This window comes from Staurois parvus, unplaced genomic scaffold (genome assembly GCF_062004578.1).
Source record: "Staurois parvus isolate SC_StPar_1 unplaced genomic scaffold, SC_StPar_1.0 ptg000353l, whole genome shotgun sequence".
Taxonomy (NCBI): Eukaryota; Metazoa; Chordata; class Amphibia; order Anura; family Ranidae; genus Staurois; species Staurois parvus.
The window spans coordinates 1,443,967-1,467,786 of NW_028318149.1; the positions used below are offsets into that span (position 1 = coordinate 1,443,967).

Genomic DNA, 23,820 nt, shown 5'->3' on the forward strand with positions numbered 1-23,820 from the left:
CGTGTGAGCGTCAGGGAACTCCTTGGTCCAAAGTAGTACTGTGGGAGATGGTGCTCTCAGAGAGAGCCCAATGAAGGACGCCACATAGTGTAATACTGTTTGACTTGCGTTTATTAGTCAAAAAAGGGGTTAAACAAAAAAGAGTACTGACCATAGATAGTTGGCCACATACAGTGGCTAGATGTCCATGAGCTGTAGCCCCCCTGACGCGTTTCGTGCGATGCACGTCCTCAGAGGGTCAGGGCTTACAGTAGGACATCATTACTCATCTATTTATATGGAGAAATGGCAATCGCGCTAGTCACGGCGGTCATTTTGCCGGCGTCTCGCGCATGCGCAGTAGATCGGCGCCATTTTGCCGAAGATCGTTACGAGGGAATGCACTGGAATAAACTAATCCTCCTAGTGACCTGATGTATATGGTGTATCCCAGGCAGGCGCCATGATATAGGTGGGGAAAGAGAAACAAACGACTTTGTCAGACAGCAAATGAACTGCTGACACAACTAACTATGATGAACATAAATCGTGGTACAAAAAGGAGCATTGTACTTATCCACTGACATTGACTGCACACCAGGATGAACATATCCACATGGAACTGGATAATTTGGTGGCATGTAATAAAATACTATATGTATATGTATGTAAATGCTAATTATAAAATTTACATAGTGTAAAATTACAGGGGATTGCTCCATTGCTTTACTGTTACTTTGGTTCAGCAAAAATAAAAATAAGGAAATCATAATAATGAAAAATTATAGATGTAAACGATTGTAAAGAAGTTGTGCGATAGCCATTTCTACTGCAGTAAATAGATGAGTATCAATACATTTAAAATTCAATAAGTTTTAATAATATATTTAAAATAGGTCAGTACGGTATAGTATATTTCATATGGTCAGCAAAAAAACTCATAAAGTTCAATAATAATGCATAAAATAGTGCATGAAATACTGAATTATAAAATGTATAATAAACATTATACCTAAAAGGCTAAAATACTAGAATAGAATAGAATTCACAATGACAAAATAGTATTGATGTAGATAAAACAGAGGTGTTGTCCACCACATCCATTCATACAAGAAAAGATATCAGGGCAAAAAAAGGAGTGATCTCAGGGTACTGTAACTGCACATTAGCTGTCATCGATAAAGCAATTCAAATCAAATTCAATGTTAAGACCTTTTGGGTGTAAGGATCCAAGGTCATATATCCACTTGGACTCTAATTGTGAGATAGCTCTTTTCTTATTTTGGCCTCTCCAATGTGCATTTATCATTCCTATACCCATGAAAATTAATGACGAGGGATCTTGGTTATGATGCGTTTTATAGTGCAGGGATAGCGAATGGTCCTTATAGCCCTTTCTAATATTGTTCACATGTTCTTTTAGACGGTCCCTCAATCGTCTAGTTGTTCGTCCAATATATTGTAAATGACAGGGACACTGCATTAGGTAAACAACATATTTACTTGTGCAGGTAATACAATCATCAATCTTGAAGGTTTTACCATTTACTGTAGAGTTAAAACTTGTGTGTCTGCTTGTAAACTTGCTGTTAGTGCAGATCATACACTTTTTACATGGGTAAAAACCTTTAATTTGTGGGAAGAGACGAGTGTATACAGGGGGATCAAGAACATTTGGGGCTATTCTATTCCCAAGGGGGGTGGCTTTCCTAAAAGCAATCTGCGGTTGATCTGGTAAAAATTGTCTTAAAACTGGATCTGACATCAGAATCTTCCAATTGTTGCGAATTATCCTGGTAACTGATTTATATTGGGTTGAATAGTTTGTCACAAAGGGACAAACTCTTTCAGGTCTCTTATTAATATTCTTTTGCAACATCACATCTCTGTTGGAGATGCCTACTTCTGTCATGGTTTGTATTAAAGTGTTTTCATCATAACCTTTCTCAAGGAACTTGGTTTTAATGATGGCAGCCTGTTTATAGTATGTATTGACATCAGTACAATTGCGTCTGATTCTGGTAAACTGTCCCTTAGGTATATTTTTTAACCATGCCGGGTGGTGGCAGCTTTCCAAGGGAATGTAACTGTTTCTGTCAGTTTTCTTGAAGAATGACTCAGTTATGATTCTTCCTTCCACATTTAGCAAAGTCAGATCCAGAAAATTGATACTCTCATGACTATAATTAAAAGTAAGGTTAATGTTAAGAGAGTTAAAATTTAAAGTAGTAAAAAAATTTAAAAGTGATTCTTCATTGCCATTCCATATGAGGAGGATGTCATCTATATATCTCCTGTAGAAAGAGAGTTCAGGCCAATCTCTGGCATAGATGACATCCTCCTCCCATCTGGCCATAAACAGATTTGCTAGGCTGGGGGCGAATTTCGCCCCCATAGCCACACCCTTAGTTTGTAGATAAAATTGCTGGTTGAACCAAAAATGGTTCTTAGTCATTGCGAATTCCAAAAGTGTTAAAATAAAGTCCTTCTGTAAAACTGGAATGTCACTAAAATCATCTAAGAAAAATCTCACCGCTTCCATACCGTCCAAGTGGTTTATATTTGTATACAGGGAGGCTACATCAGCTGTAACCAAGAATGTGTCCAAGTTAGTGAATAAATCTTTAATATCAAAAAGAACCTGCTTGGTGTCCTTGAGGTATGCCGGTGTTTTCATCACGAGTGGCTGTAGGAAATGATCTATATATTTGCCTATTCTAGCCGTTAGAGATCCTATGCCACTTATTATTGGCCTCCCTGGTGGATTAAGTGGATCCTTATGTACCTTAGGTAATATGTATAGAATAGGGAGTCTTGGTGAAACAGGGCATAGAAATGCTTTTTCTTTTTTACTTATGATATTGTCCTCATATCCCTTTTTAATTATAGACTTGAGTTCTTTCTTATATTGAACTACTGGATTTTTGGATAACAGTGAGTATGTGTCTCTATCACTGAGGATATTTAAAGCCTCTTTAATGTAATCACTTTTATTGAGGACAACAACTCCTCCCCCTTTGTCCGCGGGGCGGATCACGAGGTCTTTCTTCTCTAATAAAGAATCTATAGCCCTGCGATTAACATCATGTTTGTTGATATCCTTTGTTTTTATAGTCTCTAAATCACGCAAAACTGTATCCCTAAAGGCGTTGATATAGGTGTTATTTTGTGGTGGAGGATTAAACAGGGATGGATTATGAAGGTTAGAGTCAATGAATCTCCCTTCATTAGAGGGTATTGAGGGTTTGTTGAAAAAATATTTTTTCAAAGATAATTGCCTAACATATTTTCTAATGTCAACATATGTTTGAAACTTGTTGAGCGGTTTTTTAGGCGCAAATTTTAATCCTTTATTTAATAATTTGATCTCTTGGGTGGTCAAAACTTTATTACTGAGGTTGAAAATCCCTATGTCATTTACATCTTTCTTTTCTTGAGATTTGTTGACCCTCTTACCTCCCTGTTTGCCTCTTCGGTGGCACCTCTTTTTTGTGCCTTGTTCTCTCCTAAAAAATTAGGCTGCGGATAATTTCTATTGGGCTGTTCCACAAGAGTTTGTTGTGTCTGTGTCATTCTGTAATCAGGTCTATTAGACTGTGGTGCTGGTCCATAATTCATATTTCTCCACGTAGAGTGGTTAGAATTTCTCATGTTGTTTCTAGGTGAAGAGTAAGGTCTATTATTGTAGTATACCTGTTGGGCTTGTGTAGGTTTAGAATATTGACGATTCTGATTGTGATTGTAATTATAATTATTTTGATAGTTATTGCGGTATTCAGGTCTAGGGTGCCAGTCTAGATTCCGTGTTCCTATATTATTAGCACCTTCTGATAATAAGGGGGCGTAACCATTCTGAATAGGGATGTTATACTGGTAATCAAGTCTGGCAGGTGATTGACCCTGATTGTTAAATCTAGACGTTGGGCCCCTTTGTTGCCAAGGGGTTTTTTTAGGTTTGTTGGGATGATAGGTGTTGTTTGGCTTAGGAGGAATTTGTGTAGAGGTTACTTCCTCTTGTTTATACTGCCATTTAAACACCTGTTCATTTTGGTAATCCTCAACATCTCTAATGTATTTCTTTCTCTTTTTGATTTTTTGTTCCTTTTCTATGTTCTCCATATGGATTCGCAGTTTGTTAGTCTCTGCTTTGTATTCCTCACTATCTTTGAAAGGTGTGAGTTTCTCTCTAACCTTGTTTATTTCATCGTCTAGGTATTGTAGTTTTTTCTGTTTCCTTAAGACCAAGAAACGTAGCAACTCAAGACCAACTTTATTAAAAAATTGATACCAGTCCCCAGTTCCATTTGTATCCTCAAATTCTGGGGATACTTCCCACCTCAAAGATCTTGGGACCATCCCTTCCTTGATGTATTTCTCCAGGAAGGAGATGTCCCATAGAGCTCTAATTTCAGCTGATGTGAGATTTTGTAAATGTGTAAATGTACTTATGAGGTTATCTGTTGGGTGATCCGTGGTAAATACTTCATCAGAGATTTTACCACGCATTGATCTTATCTCAAATATGTCTGCCATTATGGTAACCTTATGTAGCTGCTCAAGCTCAATATTGGTAAAACAAACGTGTGAAAAAAATATATAGCGAGCGCTACAGGCACAAGAGCACGAGCAGCTAGAACACCAAAAAGGCAACCAATCCTCCTTGCAATAGTCAATAATAATAGAATAGGTGCAGCGCTAAAAACAAATTAGAAGTATAAATATTTCTCTATAGAATAAAGATATAAATATCAGTGGTCAAAACAGATATGCCACAGAAGTGAATAGTGCATTGAGTCTATAAAGAGTGCTGAGAGCACACAAAAAGTCCTCGTCCCAGGGTGATGGTAGTATAAGGTAAAGGAAATCCTGGAAAAACAGATGGAGTGCGCACTCACCAGAAGTGCGTTAAAATAACGCATATAAGGAAGTAGCTGCTGCAAGATCTCTCCAGCATCAGGGCTCTGGTCAGGTCGCACTGCGTCCTATCCTCTGTCTCACCGCAAGGAGAGGTGGCCAAGTGGCATCCGAACGTGTGAGCGTCAGGGAACTCCTTGGTCCAAAGTAGTACTGTGGGAGATGGTGCTCTCAGAGAGAGCCCAATGAAGGACGCCACATAGTGTAATACTGTTTGACTTGCGTTTATTAGTCAAAAAAGGGGTTAAACAAAAAAGAGTACTGACCATAGATAGTTGGCCACATACAGTGGCTAGATGTCCATGAGCTGTAGCCCCCCCTGACGCGTTTCGTGCGATGCACGTCCTCAGAGGGTCAGGGCTTACAGTAGGACATCATTACTCATCTATTTATATGGAGAAATGGCAATCGCGCTAGTCGCGGCGGCCATTTTGCCGGCATCTCGCGCATGCGCAGTAGATCGGCGCCATTTTGCCGAAGATCGTTACGAGGGAATGCACTGGAATAAACTAATCCTCCTAGTGACCTGATGTATATGGTGTATCCCAGGCAGGCGCCATGATATAGGTGGGGAAAGAGAAACAAACGACTTTGTCAGACAGCAAATGAACTGCTGACACAACCAACTATGATGAACATAAATCGTGGTACAAAAAGGAGCATTGTACTTATCCACTGACATTGACTGCACACCAGGATGAACATATCCACATGGAACTGGATAATTTGGTGGCATGTAATAAAATACTATATGTATATGTATGTAAATGCTAATTATAAAATTTACATAGTGTAAAATTACAGGGGATTGCTCCATTGCTTTACTGTTACTTTGGTTCAGCAAAAATAAAAATAAGGAAATCATAATAATGAAAAATTATAGATGTAAACGATTGTAAAGAAGTTGTGCGATAGCCATTTCTACTGCAGTAAATAGATGAGTATCAATACATTTAAAATTCAATAAGTTTTAATAATATATTTAAAATAGGTCAGTACGGTATAGTATATTTCATATGGTCAGCAAAAAAACTCATAAAGTTCAATAATAATGCATAAAATAGTGCATGAAATACTGAATTATAAAATGTATAATAAACATTATACCTAAAAGGCTAAAATACTAGAATAGAATAGAATTCACAATGACAAAATAGTATTGATGTAGATAAAACAGAGGTGTTGTCCACCACATCCATTCATACAAGAAAAGATATCAGGGCAAAAAAAGGAGTGATCTCAGGGTACTGTAACTGCACATTAGCTGTCATCGATAAAGCAATTCAAATCAAATTCAATGTTAAGACCTTTTGGGTGTAAGGATCCAAGGTCATATATCCACTTGGACTCTAATTGTGAGATAGCTCTTTTCTTATTTTGGCCTCTCCAATGTGCATTTATCATTCCTATACCCATGAAAATTAATGACGAGGGATCTTGGTTATGATGCGTTTTATAGTGCAGGGATAGCGAATGGTCCTTATAGCCCTTTCTAATATTGTTCACATGTTCTTTTAGACGGTCCCTCAATCGTCTAGTTGTTCGTCCAATATATTGTAAATGACAGGGACACTGCATTAGGTAAACAACATATTTACTTGTGCAGGTAATACAATCATCAATCTTGAAGGTTTTACCATTTACTGTAGAGTTAAAACTTGTGTGTCTGCTTGTAAACTTGCTGTTAGTGCAGATCATACACTTTTTACATGGGTAAAAACCTTTAATTGTGGGAAGAGACGAGTGTATACAGGGGGATCAAGAACATTTGGGGCTATTCTATTCCCAAGGGGGGTGGCATTCCTAAACCCGGCATGGTTAAAAAATATACCTAAGGGACAGTTTACCAGAATCAGACGCAATTGTACTGATGTCAATACATACTATAAACAGGCTGCCATCATTAAAACCAAGTTCCTTGAGAAAGGTTATGATGAAAACACTTTAATACAAACCATGACAGAAGTAGGCATCTCCAACAGAGATGTGATGTTGCAAAAGAATATTAATAAGAGACCTGAAAGAGTTTGTCCCTTTGTGACAAACTATTCAACCCAATATAAATCAGTTACCAGGATAATTCGCAACAATTGGAAGATTCTGATGTCAGATCCAGTTTTAAGACAATTTTTACCAGATCAACCGCAGATTGCTTTTAGGAAAGCCACCCCCCTTGGGAATAGAATAGCCCCAAATGTTCTTGATCCCCCTGTATACACTCGTCTCTTCCCACAAATTAAAGGTTTTTACCCATGTAAAAAGTGTATGATCTGCACTAACAGCAAGTTTACAAGCAGACACACAAGTTTTAACTCTACAGTAAATGGTAAAACCTTCAAGATTGATGATTGTATTACCTGCACAAGTAAATATGTTGTTTACCTAATGCAGTGTCCCTGTCATTTACAATATATTGGACGAACAACTAGACGATTGAGGGACCGTCTAAAAGAACATGTGAACAATATTAGAAAGGGCTATAAGGACCATTCGCTATCCCTGCACTATAAAACGCATCATAACCAAGATCCCTCGTCATTAATTTTCATGGGTATAGGAATGATAAATGCACATTGGAGAGGCCAAAATAAGAAAAGAGCTATCTCACAATTAGAGTCCAAGTGGATATATGACCTTGGATCCTTACACCCAAAAGGTCTTAACATTGAATTTGATTTGAATTGCTTTATCGATGACAGCTAATGTGCAGTTACAGTACCCTGAGATCACTCCTTTTTTTGCCCTGATATCTTTTCTTGTATGAATGGATGTGGTGGACAACACCTCTGTTTTATCTACATCAATACTATTTTGTCATTGTGAATTCTATTCTATTCTAGTATTTTAGCCTTTTAGGTATAATGTTTATTATACATTTTATAATTCAGTATTTCATGCACTATTTTATGCATTATTATTGAACTTTATGAGTTTTTTTGCTGACCATATGAAATATACTATACCGTACTGACCTATTTTAAATATATTATTAAAACTTATTGAATTTTAAATGTATTGATACTCATCTATTTACTGCAGTAGAAATGGCTATCGCACAACTTCTTTACAATCGTTTACATCTATAATTTTTCATTATTATGATTTCCTTATTTTTATTTTTGCTGAACCAAAGTAACAGTAAAGCAATGGAGCAATCCCCTGTAATTTTACACTATGTAAATTTTATAATTAGCATTTACATACATATACATATAGTATTTTATTACATGCCACCAAATTATCCAGTTCCATGTGGATATGTTCATCCTGGTGTGCAGTCAATGTCAGTGGATAAGTACAATGCTCCTTTTTGTACCACGATTTATGTTCATCATAGTTAGTTGTGTCAGCAGTTCATTTGCTGTCTGACAAAGTCGTTTGTTTCTCTTTCCCCACCTATATCATGGCGCCTGCCTGGGATACACCATATACATCAGGTCACTAGGAGGATTAGTTTATTCCAGTGCATTCCCTCGTAACGATCTTCGGCAAAATGGCGCCGATCTACTGCGCATGCGCGAGACGCCGGCAAAATGACCGCCGTGACTAGCGCGATTGCCATTTCTCCATATAAATAGATGAGTAATGATGTCCTACTGTAAGCCCTGACCCTCTGAGGACGTGCATCGCACGAAACGCGTCAGGGGGGGCTACAGCTCATGGACATCTAGCCACTGTATGTGGCCAACTATCTATGGTCAGTACTCTTTTTTGTTTAACCCCTTTTTTGACTAATAAACGCAAGTCAAACAGTATTACACTATGTGGCGTCCTTCATTGGGCTCTCTCTGAGAGCACCATCTCCCACAGTACTACTTTGGACCAAGGAGTTCCCTGACGCTCACACGTTCGGATGCCACTTGGCCACCTCTCCTTGCGGTGAGACAGAGGATAGGACGCAGTGCGACCTGACCAGAGCCCTGATGCTGGAGAGATCTTGCAGCAGCTACTTCCTTATATGCGTTATTTTAACGCACTTCTGGTGAGTGCGCACTCCATCTGTTTTTCCAGGATTTCCTTTACCTTATACTACCATCACCCTGGGACGAGGACTTTTTGTGTGCTCTCAGCACTCTTTATAGACTCAATGCACTATTCACTTCTGTGGCATATCTGTTTTGACCACTGATATTTATATCTTTATTCTATAGAGAAATATTTATACTTATAATTTGTTTTTAGCGCTGCACCTATTCTATTATTACTCCACAGAAACTGCTCTCCTAAAACTCACAAACTACTTACTAACCGCTAAAACCAATGGTCACTATTCTGTACTCTTGCTCTTGGACCTCTCCGCTGCCTTTCACACAGTTGACCACCCCCTCCTCCTCAAAAAACTTCCCATGGTTTCCAATACCATTTCTATGCTGATGACACACAAATCTACCTCTCTACTCCTCAGCTCTCCCCATCAGTTTCCTCACATATCACCGATTTACTAACAGACATATCAGACTGGATGTCACACCACTTCCTAAAACTCAATCTATCCAAAACAGAGCTCATATTTCCTCCCCAAAGTGCCTCTTCCCCTAATTTCTCGGGATCAATAGCACCACTATCAACCCATCCCCTGCATGCCAGTGTGCTAGGGGTAACCCTGGATTCTGAACTATCCTTTCAAGCCTACATCCAATCTCTGTCCAAATAATGCAGTCTCAACATCTCCAGAATACGCCCCTTTTTAACCAATGATACCACAAAGCTCCTAATTCACTCCCTGGTCATCTCTCGCCTCGACTACTGCAACTCGCTCATTGGCTTACCTTTACATAGGCTATCCCCCCTCCAGTCCATCATGAATACTGCTGCCAGGCTCATCCACCTTACCAACCATTCAGTGTCTGCTACCCCTCTCTGCCAATCCCTCCACTGGCTTCCACTATCCCAAGGAATAAAATTCAAAATACTAACAACATACAAAGTCGTCCACAACTCTGCCCCCAGCTACATCACCAACCTGGTCTCAATATATCAACCAAACTGCTCTCTACGATCCTCCCAAGACCTTCTGCTCTCAAGTTCCTGTGTCACCTCTTCCCATGCTCGCCTCCATGACTTCTCCAGAGCTTCTCCCATCCTATGGAACTCCCTACCCCAATCTGTCCAGCTGTCTCCTAATCTATCCACCTTTAGACTATCCCTGAAAATCTCTCTCTTTAAAAGAAGCCTATCCAGCTTCTACCTAGTAAAACCACCATTTATTTCCTCCATCAGCTCACCCCCCTAGCTATTACCTTTTGTATCACTCAACCCCTCCTTCAAGGTTATAAGCTCTAATGAGCAGGGCCCTCAGTTTCCTTTTATACCAAATTGTATTGTAACTGTAATGTCTACCTCCATTTTGTAAAGTGCCGTGCAAACCGTTGGCGCTATATAAATCCTGTATAATAATAATAATCTCCTGGCCCTGGTGGCCAGGGGCCAACAAGACACCACCTCTATAGATGCTATCCAGTCGTTATATGGCATTCTCCATACCTCTCAAGTTGATATTCTGGGTACATTTCACCAGTTCTATGAGAACCTTTACACTTCTAAATATGCCACCACAGCAATGAACTTTCACATATTCTAGCAGGGAGCCCGTTTCCTAAATTGTCTGGCTAAGAGCGGGTTAAGCTTAACTCTCCTATTACTACTGAGAAGCTCGTGAGGCTTTGGTGGCTGCTCCTACTAATAAATCTCCTGGGTTGGATGGTCTCCCAGCTGGAGATGTTCTCCTTCCACCCTTACTGCGAACCCTGCGGGCTGCATCAGTAACGGGAGACTTACCTGACTCCATGTGGGAATCGATTATAATAGTTCTACCAAAACCGGGGATAGACAAATTGCTCCCTGAGTCTTATCGTCCTCACAATTAAATACAGATATCAAATTACTGGCCCGGGTCCTGGCTACCAGATTGTCCAAGGTTATAGGCAACTTGATACAGAGGGATCAATCAGGGTTTATCCCCTCTAGGTCGACATAGAATAACAGACATTTCACAACTTGCAGAAGCCAGTGGACAATCCAGGGGGCAGAGCTATCCTCTCCTTGGACACTGCAAAGGCTTTTGATAGTGAGGAATGGCCCTACCTCTGGGAGGTGTTATCTAGATTTGGACAGTGGGACAAGTTTATCAACTGGGTACTGTACTTCGCTCCTAGGGCCAGATTGCGTATAAACAATGGCCTTTCCGCACCTTTCCACCTGCATAGAGGCACTCAGCAGGGATGCCCCACCGCCCCTACTATTTGCACTGGCTGTGGAGCCTCTGGCCATTATGGTCTGGGGGTCTACTGATATAGTTGGGTTTCGTAAGAAAAGATTTCCTTGTATGCTGATGACACACTATTTGGATGATTCTAATACCTCCTTACTAGCTCTGATGTCGCTTATTAAAAAATATGGGAACTTCTCCGGTTTTTCCATCAACTGGAATAAATCTGCCGCCCTTATGCCTTTAGATCCCTTGACTGCCCCTTGCCTGATTATGCCCAACAGATTCCCATTGTCTCTTCCTTCAAATATTTGGGGATAGTGGTTTCTCCGGAACCAGCCCAATACCTCTCACTGAATTTGGCTCCCCTGCTGAATAAACATAAGGTGAAATGTGAAAGTTGGTGTAAATTTCTCCTATCTGGGGTGGGGAGAGTTAACCTGATAAAAATGAATTGGGCTCCACAACTTATATATATATATATAATCACAATTCCCCGATTTGGATACCAAAAGATGGTTTACCCGTATAGACTCCCAATTTAGGGACTTAATCTGGAAAAAAACAGCAGGCTAGAATTCTGCTTTTGACACTGCAAATTGCGAAAGACAAGGGTGGGGGTTGGCCATTCTGCACCCTAGAACATATTTTTTAGTGACATAGTTCCAGCAGTTGGCTGGCTGGGGGACGGTGGGTAATGTGGACCCTGTCAACACGTTACCTACATTAACCGATCCCACTCTTTCAGCAATCTCTCACCTGCAGATAGCATTGCCCACTTTGCCTCCTACTTGTCCCACTGCTATCATATTGCAGAAGGTTTGGAGAGCTCTTAAGTCCTCCTTAGGTATCACAGGATACCTGGATACTACTCCCATGGAGTAATCCGTCATATCCAGAACTGGCCAAACTGGAAGGAAGGATTTCCACTATACAAAATCATGCTATCCTTAGAAGTAGAGCCCAATGGGCGACAGACATAGGGGAGATTGGTGGTGAGCAATGGGACATGGCGCTGGAATCTGTACCCATAATCGTTGTCTGCAGCGCACAGGCTTACTCAACGGTTTATACTCCATCGAGTTTATAGGACTCCAGAGAAATTATATAACTGGGGCAGGAGAGACACACCCTTATGTCCAAAATGTAAACTACACCTCCAAGACTTCATTCATATGTTTTGGTGTTGTCCAAAGCTCACTATATATTGGACTGAGATTAAATTTACAATATCCTTAGTCTCCCAATCAGCTGTTCAGCTAGATCCCATCATATGCCTCATAGGAGCAATAGATGCTGAACAGTACCAACCAGGACTATATTTTATGGTTTCTCGCCTGCTATACCTTGCTAGAAAAAACCTACTGCCAGATACTAGATGTCATTCTCCTTTCCAAGATGTAAACAATGGATAGAATATGTGAACCCCCTACTTCTAAGAGAACAACTCACTTAATGCCACCGGAACGCCCAGCGTAAATTTGAATCAATCTGGCAGGGTTGGCTAGACGTACCGGGGCTGACCCCATCTCAACTAGTTATGCAGAGGTTCCTTCAATTGTAGACCTAACTTGTCATTATAGAGCTATATTCTATTTATAGCATTCTATGCTATGCAATCTATAAAGGTGCATATTGTATTTCCACACTGACTTCCTCAGTCCGTAGCTAATTCCACCTGTTTATTGGTCAAATTAACCTCCCTAGCGGTATTCCCGAGTGTAGCTCGGGGTAAAATGTCAGTACCAAAAGCGGTAACCCCGAGCTACACTCGGGCTTACCATGCGGCGCTGCATAGGGAGTCCCTGCAGAGCTTACCTTGCCCTTCACTCCCACGATGTGTCCCCTGCAGCGTCCCTGGCCATCTCCTCCGGCCGATGCCAGGATCCGGCTTCTGTGTTCCGGTCCCTGTGACGTCGGGACGTACGGGCGCCGTCGGCGGCGGGAAATTTGAACATTTTAAAAAATGTCATTTTTTCCAAACAAATTTTACATAGCAAAACATTGCTGTTTCAACCCATTTCACATACATTTTGTCCCCAGTACTCTGTCCTGTGCCCTGCCTTCATTTTGTCTGTTCCTTCTGCCTGGAAACTGAGAAAAGTCCATGGCGTCCAAAAAGTGTCCCTTTAGGTCAAAAGCGGGTTTAGATCAGCTAGAGAACAGCGATAGTAAATCAGGACCACTTGCAGAATTGAGTGATTATTCGTGGGGAAATTCGTCATCAGACACTGAAAACGATTTTGCGACTTTGCTCAGCAATGTGCGAACTTGGCGCTCTATTTCAAATTTCAGTGTTTTTGGTTTGATTATATTATTGAATTAAATGTATTATTATTTTTTATGATTATTAAATTATAATTTATGATTTCGTGTTTCAAATTTTATCATACCCGGGATGTTTACTAGACTCTTGTTCGGACAGATTTCAGTGAGTAATTCCTAAAAATTACAGCCTAGACTAAAAAACTACATATTTCCATGCAAAATAATGGTACCGCTTTCAGCACCAAAAATCTGAAATAATCAGACCGCTAGGGAGGTTAAACCAATAAACTCACTAAATAAAACTCAGGATCACGTATGAACTGATCTTACTTTTTCACATTGTTATAACCTTATGACCTTGTATTGCAAGATAAAAGTTTATTCATGTTTACCTGTTTTTGCAAATATGTTGCGCATTGTAACTTGTGATCTTGTTCTTTTTTTTTTGTAAATCCAAAAACTCTTTTTATTAAGAACACATTGTCACTTTCAGCTACATGGTTGTTGATGTGGTAGACAAACACCAAGAGGCTAAATGTGCTCTTTGAATCCATCTGTATTTAAAAACTAAAGCCATTAATGCTTTAAGAAAAATCAATAAACTAACAATAATATAAGGCTATTAAAGTGTTACTAGACCCAGGACCATGCATTCACTATATCTGGCCTCCCACAGTACATAGAAATGCAATTATTTTAATAAATATAAACTGAACACATTTCCTCATCAGCAGTATATAGCAGTCTTGTGACTTCTATCACTGCCCAGCTGAGCACCGGTTATAGCTTGTAGGAGTTATTTTCATTCTCCCCTGATTGTCCTATGAGGCTGCTGGACCCCTAGCCCTCTGTCTAGGCAGTGCTGATTGGCACTGTGCTGATCACATGCACTCTTCCAAAGAAAAAAAAAAACCTCTAGCAATACACACCAAACTGAGCATGTGCAGAGTGACTCCTTTAGCTCTGTATTATTAGCAAGTGGATTGGGGACAGTAGAAGGGGAAGATCAGAGAAGACAGGATCAAACAGCTTTTTCACATATGTGGAGGATTAACCAATAAGGTTCCACCATGAGTATAAGAAGCACGCTTTCCTGCATATACAGACCGATTTTACTGTTGTGGGTTAAGTAACACTTTAAGCAGATAATATGAGAACACATATGCAGCAGGTGATCACTAGCTGGTTAACTAAATAAACATAATACAAGCAAGGTCAAATACATACATCAAAAAGTGTTAATGATCAAGCTTACCTGTTTAATTTTGCTTCTTTAACAGTTTTCTGCCACATTTGTATCTTTTGTTGCCTTTGATCCACTGCCTTAAGAAATGCTGGGGGTAAGCCTCCAGGAATTTCAGTTGTATCACCTTCCATTTCAAAAGGCACAGAAAATGTATAAAATTCGCGAGGGGACATGAGTTTCCAAACTTGAGAGTCACTTTCTGCAGAAAAAAACTGTGGCCTGTCCCAGTAGTTCGGTAATGTGGCTAAACCAGTTTGTCCCATGTGATCTTCTAGCATTGCATAGTGAGTATGATATGGAGCAAAAATTACACCCTGATTTCCATTAAATAAAAGAGGCCTTGTAGGAGTAAGAATATGAAAAGTACAACTGGTTGTAGAAGACAAGGACAATCGCTGACAAACACTTATGACTGTCACATGGTCACACATCTGCACATGAACAACAGTTTGCACTGGTCCGAGGACAAATGTGCTATTCCGACATTTTTCAATGGTCACACACCTAGAAGAACAAAGTAATAATTTTAAAACATAATATTTTATAGTTTCTAAAATTTTGGTACAATTAATGTTCACAAATATCTACTATGCATTCATGTTAATGCACACACACACACACACACACACACACACACACACAATTATTGCCAAAAGTATTGGAACACCTCTCCAAATTTTTGGATTCAGGTGTTCCAACAACCTCCATGGCCACAGGTGTATAAAATCAAGCACCTAGGCATCCATACTGCTTCTACAGACATTTGTGAAAGAATGGGCTGCTCTCAGGAGCTCAGTGAATTCAAGCGTGGTACCGTAATAGGTTGCCACCTGTGCAGTAAGTCCATCCGTGAAATTTCCTTGCTACTAAATATTCCACGGTTAAATTTTGTTTCACTTTCTTAGAACAGTTTATCTTAACCGTTTCAATACCGTGCAATTTTACACCTTCCTGCCCAGGCCATTTTTCAGGTTTCAGTGCTCTCACACTTTGAATGACAATTGCGCGGTCATACAACACTGTACCCAAACTAAAATTTTATCATTTTCTTCACACAACTAGAGCTTTCTTTTGGTGGTATTTAATCACCGCTGGGGATTTTATTTTTTGCTAAATTAACAAAAATAGACCAAAAATTTTGAGAAAAAAAACACATTTTTCTTTTTTTCTGTTATAAAAGTTTACAAATAAATAATTGTTCTTCATAAATTTAGGCCGAGATGTATTCTGCTACATGTCTTTGGTGAAAATAACAAAAATTAGGATGTATTTTTTAGTTTGTAGGAAAGTTATAGAGTTCACAAACTATGGTATAGATCTGAATATTGATCAATCCTGAAGTACTGACAGCCAATCTAATTTCTTGAGGTCTAAGAATGTCAGAATAGTACAGATATCCCCAAATGACCCCTTTTTGCAGAGTAGACAGTCCGACGTACTTCATAAGAGGCATGGCGAGTTTTTTGAAGTTGTATTTTTTTTGTCATAATTTTTCGGAAAATGAAAAAATTAAAAAAATTATTTTCACTATTTTTTTTTTTTACATACTGTCACCAGTGCAGTACAGTGTCATCATATAACTGGCATGGCGGTGAACAGGGACACTGACTGGTGACAGTATGAAAAAAAAAATATATATATATTTTTTTTTAATTTTTTTATTTTTTTTATTATATTTAATTTTTTATTACTTTTTTTTTTAAGATTTTTTTTCATATTTTACTATGACCAAAGTAGTACAATGTTACCATAGTAACAATGTACTACTTTGGGGAAGTGATCAGTATTTTTTTTTTTTTTTTTTTTTTACACAATTTGCTTATAGCAAAGAATTACTTTGCTATAAGCAAGCATTTACCTGAATGAAATCGATTCAGTTTTTTTTTTTTTTTGTGTGCTTAGCTGTGATTTGGTCACAGCTAATCACATGACATGTGCATGTGATTAGCTGTGACCATTCACAGCTAGGCACTAGTATACAATGGATGGCATCATGAATGAAGCCATCCATTGTATACAACTGTCATGTGACCTGCTGTGATTGGTCACAGCAGGTCACATGATACCAGCAACGGGAGCTGGTACTCGGATCTGTCATCGGCCGTGTCCGAGGTGCACGGCCGGTGACAGATCGCACTGCTGCGCCGCTCTGCATTAGCGCAAACTGCGCATGTGCGGGAGCACGCCAAATGGCATGCACCCGGAGTGTAAAGACGCATTTGAAGCCGCCGGGCGGCTAATGGTTAAGAATAACTGTTCAATGCCTCCAATATACTGGAACTGTAATACCAGCACTGGAAATTTTATTTTTTGGGCATGTCTGCAGGTTCAATTACATTGGAAGAACAGTCAGATACCAAGATATACATGCTTATACAGGACTCCCAAGCAAATACACAGACACTGAAACCCTGTACAGATACCTTTCCTTCTGGTGCATAAATATTTTCTGTGCAAGGGTTGAGGCTTAGAGAGTGTCACACATAAGTGGGCCCATTTATTGGAACTTTCAGCAGTTAGAAAAGAATAGTGGATAGTCATTTGTAAAAGGGTACTAAAAGACCTTGCTACAGCCATAAATAAGGATTTTTGACTTTCCTTTAAACCCTTTTTCTTAAGAGTACAGTATAGAACACAGGCTTCTTTTAGTCTTAACAATGGGGTATGTGCTGCCACCTTCAAGTGAGGACAATGGCAAACAAAGTTGTAAGGCCAGCCCCAATAACCCCTACCACTAGATCTCAGTTTTTTTATCCAGCAATCAGTGGAAAACACCAGGACAGAGGGGAGAGTGTCCTGTGCTGTACTCCATGAAAAAGACTTTATAGGAAAGTCAAAAGACCCTCCTGTTTTTTTGTTTTTAGTTATTTTCCATTTTCAATACAAACGCAGGTTACAGTCATACATTCATAAATTTCACAGGTATGGAATATAGAAGTTGACAATAACAGCGTAACAACTTTTCAGATGATATGAAAGAGCATTACATATATATCCTTCCAAGACAAACTCCCCCTGATTTGTCCTATTAACACCGCACTCTATGAATCAAAGGGATTGGGGAATAATAGCATACCTACAGTAGAGTATAAGTCCAACCAATAGTAACCGCTTGCCGACCAGCCAAAGTACATTTACTGCAGCAGAAGGGCACCACTGTGCAAAATCACGAATATATACGTGATTTTGCATTACAGGTAGGAGGCGCGCGACTGCCTTACCCACGCCGCTGATCACCGCTGCGGGTATCAACCACCGAGTCCCGGCCGGTGATTACCCTCAAACACTGACGGGGAGGAAGGCAGCATTGTTTACACTGCAGCTCTCCTCCCTGTAAGTTTGAGCACACTGGTCCAGATCGCTGAGCATTGCCTTCAAATGTTAACCCCTTCCTCCTCAGTGCCAATAGTACAGTGTCATTTTTTTTTTGTACTGATCACTGTATTGGTGTCACTGGAGATGTCAGTGACCCCAAGTCAGTTCCCCCAGTGTCAGAATGTCCGCCGCAGTCCCGTATCGCCGCCATAAGTTGCTGATCGCCACTATTAGTATTAAAAAAAAAAAATCCCAGTATACATACTGCCATTCGTAAACGCTATAACTTTCACGTAAACCAATTAATTTACACGTATTGGGATTTTTTTTTTTTTTTTTTTTAGCAAAGACATGTCGTAGAAGACATTTTGGCCTACATTTATGACTAAATTTGATTTTTAATTTTTTTTTACTGGACATGTTTTATAGCAAAAAGTCCAAAATATTGTTTTTCTCAAAATTGTCTTTTTTTTGCGCAAAAAATGCACAGCCCATCAAATACCACCGAAACAAAGCTCAATTCTTGGGGGAAAAAAAAGACCGAAATTTAATGTGGGTGCAGCGTTGCATGACCGCGCAACTGTCAGTTAAGGTAACGCAGTGCTGTAACACAAACCACTTCTTGACCTCCCTATAGCAGAAATACTGCTAAAGGGCGGCACAGGTGTGCAAAATCACACACACATATACACACATATATATATATATATATATATGATTCGTATACCCATGGTTTTCACGCCCCTCCTAGATAGCGTCAGATTGCCTGTCAGTACACCAGTAATCACATTTAACCCCTTGATTGCCAGGAACACGCTCATACACAAACCTCCATTGCTAGTATAGTGTCTGAACAGATCAATATCTTTGATCAGATCAGTACTATACCAGCGTTCACATTCGTATAGCGTCCCCAAAAACGCAGCACTAGCGGGATCAGCCCCGGCACCTGCCAGAACCTGCGTTTAGCCCCTATGCTTAACCCCCCCCTTCTCCCCTAGCAAGTGCAGTGTCAGTAGGCCACGGTCATTTGATATACTGCACACAAAACTGCAGTGTTTGCAGAATCTTGAGGCACTTGCTGGTAAATTTTGATGACTCTTATATGCAGCAGAGTGCCAGTACTAGTGCCGCTCTACCTTTTGGTGAGCTGGCAAGCACGAGCAGCCTAGTACATCCTGGTCTCTCACATACCAGCACTGCAGTATCACTTGGTGACAGGGCAAGTCCCATAAGTACAGTACAAGCTGGAGTGGTGGTGAGCACAAGTACTGTCCCGCGACCACCAAGAAATCGCACACAGGCCCGTAGAGCCCCTATTATCCTTCCGGATGTGCTTGCAAATCCCGATTGGCAGCCCACAAATTCTGCAGCTCCCGTACTTCCCCCATCCACTGCACAACCCAGAATTCAGGCAGAAACAGCGAATTTAGCTACTCCCCTTGATTTTTGGGAAAGGTTTTTCACGGAAGATCTGTGCATCGATTGTGGATCAAAGCAATTTATATGCACAGCAATTTATTGCCACCAACCCAAATTCAAACCTTGCCTGACCATTCACATGAAAACCCATTACGGTTTCCGAATGTAAATTTTTTTTTGGGCCTTTTTTTACGGTTGTATTGGTCCACAGACCCGATTCATCATATGCCGTGTTCTCTGCTGCCATGGCCAGGCACAGATATGAGAGTATAATGCGTTTCATGCATTTCAACAACAATACACTGTGTCATCCTCGAGGTGACCTTGAATTGGACCGGCTCTACAAAATTCAGCCCCCCATAAATCACCTTAACCAAAAATTTGCAGATGTCTATACTCCCCAGCAAAACATCTGTGTTAATTAGTCCCACATTAATTTTTCTGGCTGCCCTGCACTCATACAATTTCTCCCCAGCAAGCCTGCCAGATATGGGGTCAAGATGTATAAGGCCTGTGAGAGGGCAACAGGCTATACATATAAGTTTCGGATTTACGAGGGAAAAGATAGTCACGTGGAGCAGCAGCAAGATAGTTTGGGATTTGGTTTCATCTCTTTTCAATATGGGGTACCACTTATACGTGGACAATTTTTATTCAAGCGTGCCACTATTTAGACATTTGTACAATCTTGGAACTGGTGCATGTGGCACCGTGCAACCTAAATCTGCGCCCACCATTAGAAGTGGGTGGATGCAGGGCAGTATATTCTAATGGTGGGCATACCACACACTTTTTCTGGCAGAGATTTCTTCTCTTTATTTCATTCAACTCAACAAGGACCAGCGACATACTGGTACATCACTGGACTTTGAATGGTTATACCAGGATGATGCCTACAGCTGCTAGCATCATCCTGGTATCGTATTTTTCAGCCGGCAATTGGCTTTCATGTAAAAGCAATCCTAGTGGCTAATTAGCTGCAGGATTGCTATTACAAGAAGTGGGAGATGATGCCTTCCCTCCCCCGCTGCCTTCCAGGGCAGTCCCATGCCATCGGGGGAACCTAAAAATGCAGCCAGTGTTTCTGCCAGCTGACCATACAGCTGATTGGAGACCAGAATGGTGCCAATCATCTCTATAGTCTCTATAAGAAATCGGAAGCTACGAGCATTTCATCACATCCGTTTTGCAGGATATAAACAGCGCCATTTGTAAATTGGGAAAGCATCTGATCACACCGATCTTGGTTTGATTAGATAATGTAAAGGCAGAGGAGATATCCAGAGTCTGATAGCCCCCAGATTTCTCAAAAAAGAATATATGACAATTCCCATTGAAGTTATGGGGGATATTTGCATTCCCTGTGATAGCATTACAAGTGATATAAAATAAACATAACTTAAAAAAAGTTGCGCGAGCATTGACCCTGTGCTGGTATGTAAATAGCGGTTGCACCATGCATGTGAGGTATCGCCGTGAACATCAGATCAAGGACAGTAATTCTAACACTAGACCTCCTCTATAAATCTAAAATGGTAGCTATTAAAGGCTTTTAAACCATTGCCTATAGATATAAAAAACGTTTGTCGCAACTGCACGGGGCATGCGCAGTTTTAAATAATGTCATGTTTGGTATCTATTTACTCGGCATACCATCATCATTTATATTGTACCAAATATTTGGTCAATATATTGTATTTGTGTGCATTAAAAGTAAAAAAAAAAAAAGTGTACTTTTTTTTTAAAACTGCGTTTGAAAAATCCCTGCGTGAGTACTATGTAACATAAAAAATTGCAGCACCCACCATTATATTCACTAGGGTGTTTGCTTTAAAAAAAATATAATGTTTGGGGGTTTAAATAATTTCCTAACAAAAAATACAGATTTGTTTTCATGTGAACAAAGTGTCAGAAAAGGCTTGATCTTCAGGTGGTTAGAAGAATGAGTGATGTGTGGCATAAACTTCTAATGCTGGGCATAAAATGCCCCCAACCCCCCAAAATCACCCCTTATTGGAAAGTAGACACCCCAAGGAATTTGATAAGAAGCATGGTGAGTATTTTGCAGATCTCGTTTGTTGACACAAGTTTTTGGAAAACGAAGAAATAAACACATTTTTTCCTTTTCTTTTTTATATTTTTAAAGCCTTGTGAGAAAAAAATGAGATATGCAAAATACTCACCATGCCTCTTTTTAAATTCCTTGGGGTGTCTACTTTCCAAAAAAGGAGTCATTTGGAGGGGTTTGGTGCTATCCTAGCATTTCAGGGCCTCCAAAACTGTAATAGGTAGTGAGGAAGTGAAATGAGGAAGTTACGCAACTTCAGGCTTTCAAAGTGGTCATTGGATTTTGGGCTCCTGTATGTGGCTAGGCTCCCAAAAAGTCTCACCCATGTGGTATCCCCATACTCGGTAAAAGTAGCAGAATGTATTTTGGGGTGTAATTCCACATATACCCATGGCTTCTGTGAGAAAAATATCATTTAAATTACAAAAAAAAAAAAATGTTTTTGTATTTTCCAGAAACTTGTGGAAAAAAAAATAATCTTCCATGAACTCAATATGCCTCTCAGCAAATAGCTTAGGGTGTCTACTTTCTGAAAAGGGGTCATTTGGGGCTGTTTGTGCTATCCTGGTATTTTAGCACCTCAAGAAATGGGATGGGCAGTCAGAAAGTAAAAGCTGTGTAAATTCCATTATCTATACCATAGTTTGTAGACGCTATAACTTTCACACAAATCAATATACACTTATTGGGATTTTTTAACCAAAAACATGTAGCAGAATACATTTTGGCCTAAATTTATGATGAAATTTTAGTTTTTTGAATATTTGTTTATGACAGAAATGAGAAAATATTGTTTTTTCAAAAAAAAAAAAAAAATTTTCCAAAATTTTTGTTTATAGTGCCAAAAATAAAAAGCGCACTGGTGATCAAATACCACCAAAAGAAAGCTCTATTTTTGGGGAAAAAAGGACATAAATTTCATTTATGACTGCGCAATTGTCAGAACACATTGGCCTAAATTTATGATGAATTTTTTTAGTTTTTTTGGATATTTTTTATGACAGAAATGAGAAAATATTGTTTTAAAAAAAAAAAATAAAAATCTTTTTCCAAAAGTTTCTTTGTTTATAGTGCCAAAAATAAAAAGCGCACAGTTGATCAAATACCACCGAAAGAAAGCTCTATTTGTGTGAAAAAAAAAAGGACAAATTTTGTTTGGGTAAAGCATTGGATGACTGCGCAATTATCAGTTGAATTAGTGCAGCGCCGAGTAGCAAAAAGAGGCCTGATCATTAAGGGGGGTAAATCCTCTGGAGGGCAAGTGGTTAACCGCTTCCAAACTGCCCTATAGCAGATGTACTGCTACAGGGCGGCACGGGTGTGCAAAATCACGTATATACAGGTGAAACTCGAAAAATTAGAATATCGTGCAAAAGTTCATTTATTTCAGTAATGCAACTTAAAAGGTGAAACTATTATATGAAATAGACTCATTACATGCAAAGCAAGATCGTTCAAGCCGTGATTTGTCATAATTGTGACGATTATGGCTTACAGCTCATGAAAACCCCAAATCCACAATCTCAGAAAATTAGAATATTGCATGCAATCAATAAAACAAGGATTGTATATAGAATATAGGATCTCTGAAAAGTATAAGCATGCATATGTACTCAGTACTTGGTTTGGGCCCCTTTTGCAGCAATTACTGCCTCAATGGGGCGTGGCATGGAAGCTATCAGCCTGTGGCACTGCTGAGGTATTATGGAAGACCAGGATGTTTCAACAGCGGCCTTCAGCTCTTCTGCATTGTTCAGTCTCATGTATCTCATCTTTCTCTTGGCAATGCCCCATAGATTCTCCATGGGGTTCAGGTCAGGCGAGTTTACTGTCCAATCAAGCACAGTAATCCCACGGTCATTGAACCAGGTTGTGGTGCTTTTGGCAGTCTGGTCAGGTGCCAAGTCCTGCTAGAAAATGAAGTCAGCATCCCCATAAAGCTCATATGCGGAAGGAAGCATGAAGTGCTCCAAAATCTCCTGGTAGACGGCTGCATTGACCCTGGACTTATTGAAGCACAGTGGACCAACACCAGCAGATAACATGGCTCCCCAAATCAACACAGACTGTAGAAACTTCACACTGGACTTCAAGCATCTTGCAGTGCATGCCTCTCCATTCGTCCTCCATACTCTGGGTCCTTGGTTTCCAAATGAGATGCAAAAGTTGCTCTAATCAGAAAAGAGGACTTTGGACCACTGAGCAACAGACCAGGTCTGTTTTTCTTTAGCCCAGGTAAGACGCTTCTGACGTTTGTTCAGGAGCGGCTTGACAAGAGGAATATGACATTTGAAGCCCATGTTCTGGATCCGTCTGTGTGTGGTAGCTCTTGATGCACTGACTCCAGCCTCAGTCCACTCCTTGTGAAAGTCCCCAACACTTTTGAATGGCCTTTTCCTG

General features: G+C 39.9%; 1 protein-coding gene across 4 annotated transcripts in view; it reads right to left on the minus strand.

Annotated features, from left to right (window-relative positions):
* Positions 1-23,820, minus strand: part of TBCCD1 (TBCC domain containing 1) — a 124,192-nt gene that overhangs the window by 57,181 nt on the left and 43,191 nt on the right. For 3 of the 4 annotated variants that reach the window (XM_089684711.1, XM_089684709.1, XM_089684708.1), the window contains exon 5: positions 14,625-15,119. In XM_089684711.1, coding sequence (XP_089540837.1) covers positions 14,625-15,119 — 495 coding nt within the window. Of the gene's footprint in view, positions 1-13,761; positions 13,924-14,624; positions 15,120-23,820 lie in introns of all 4 variants that reach the window. The other variant, XR_016313840.1, reaches the window with a different exon arrangement.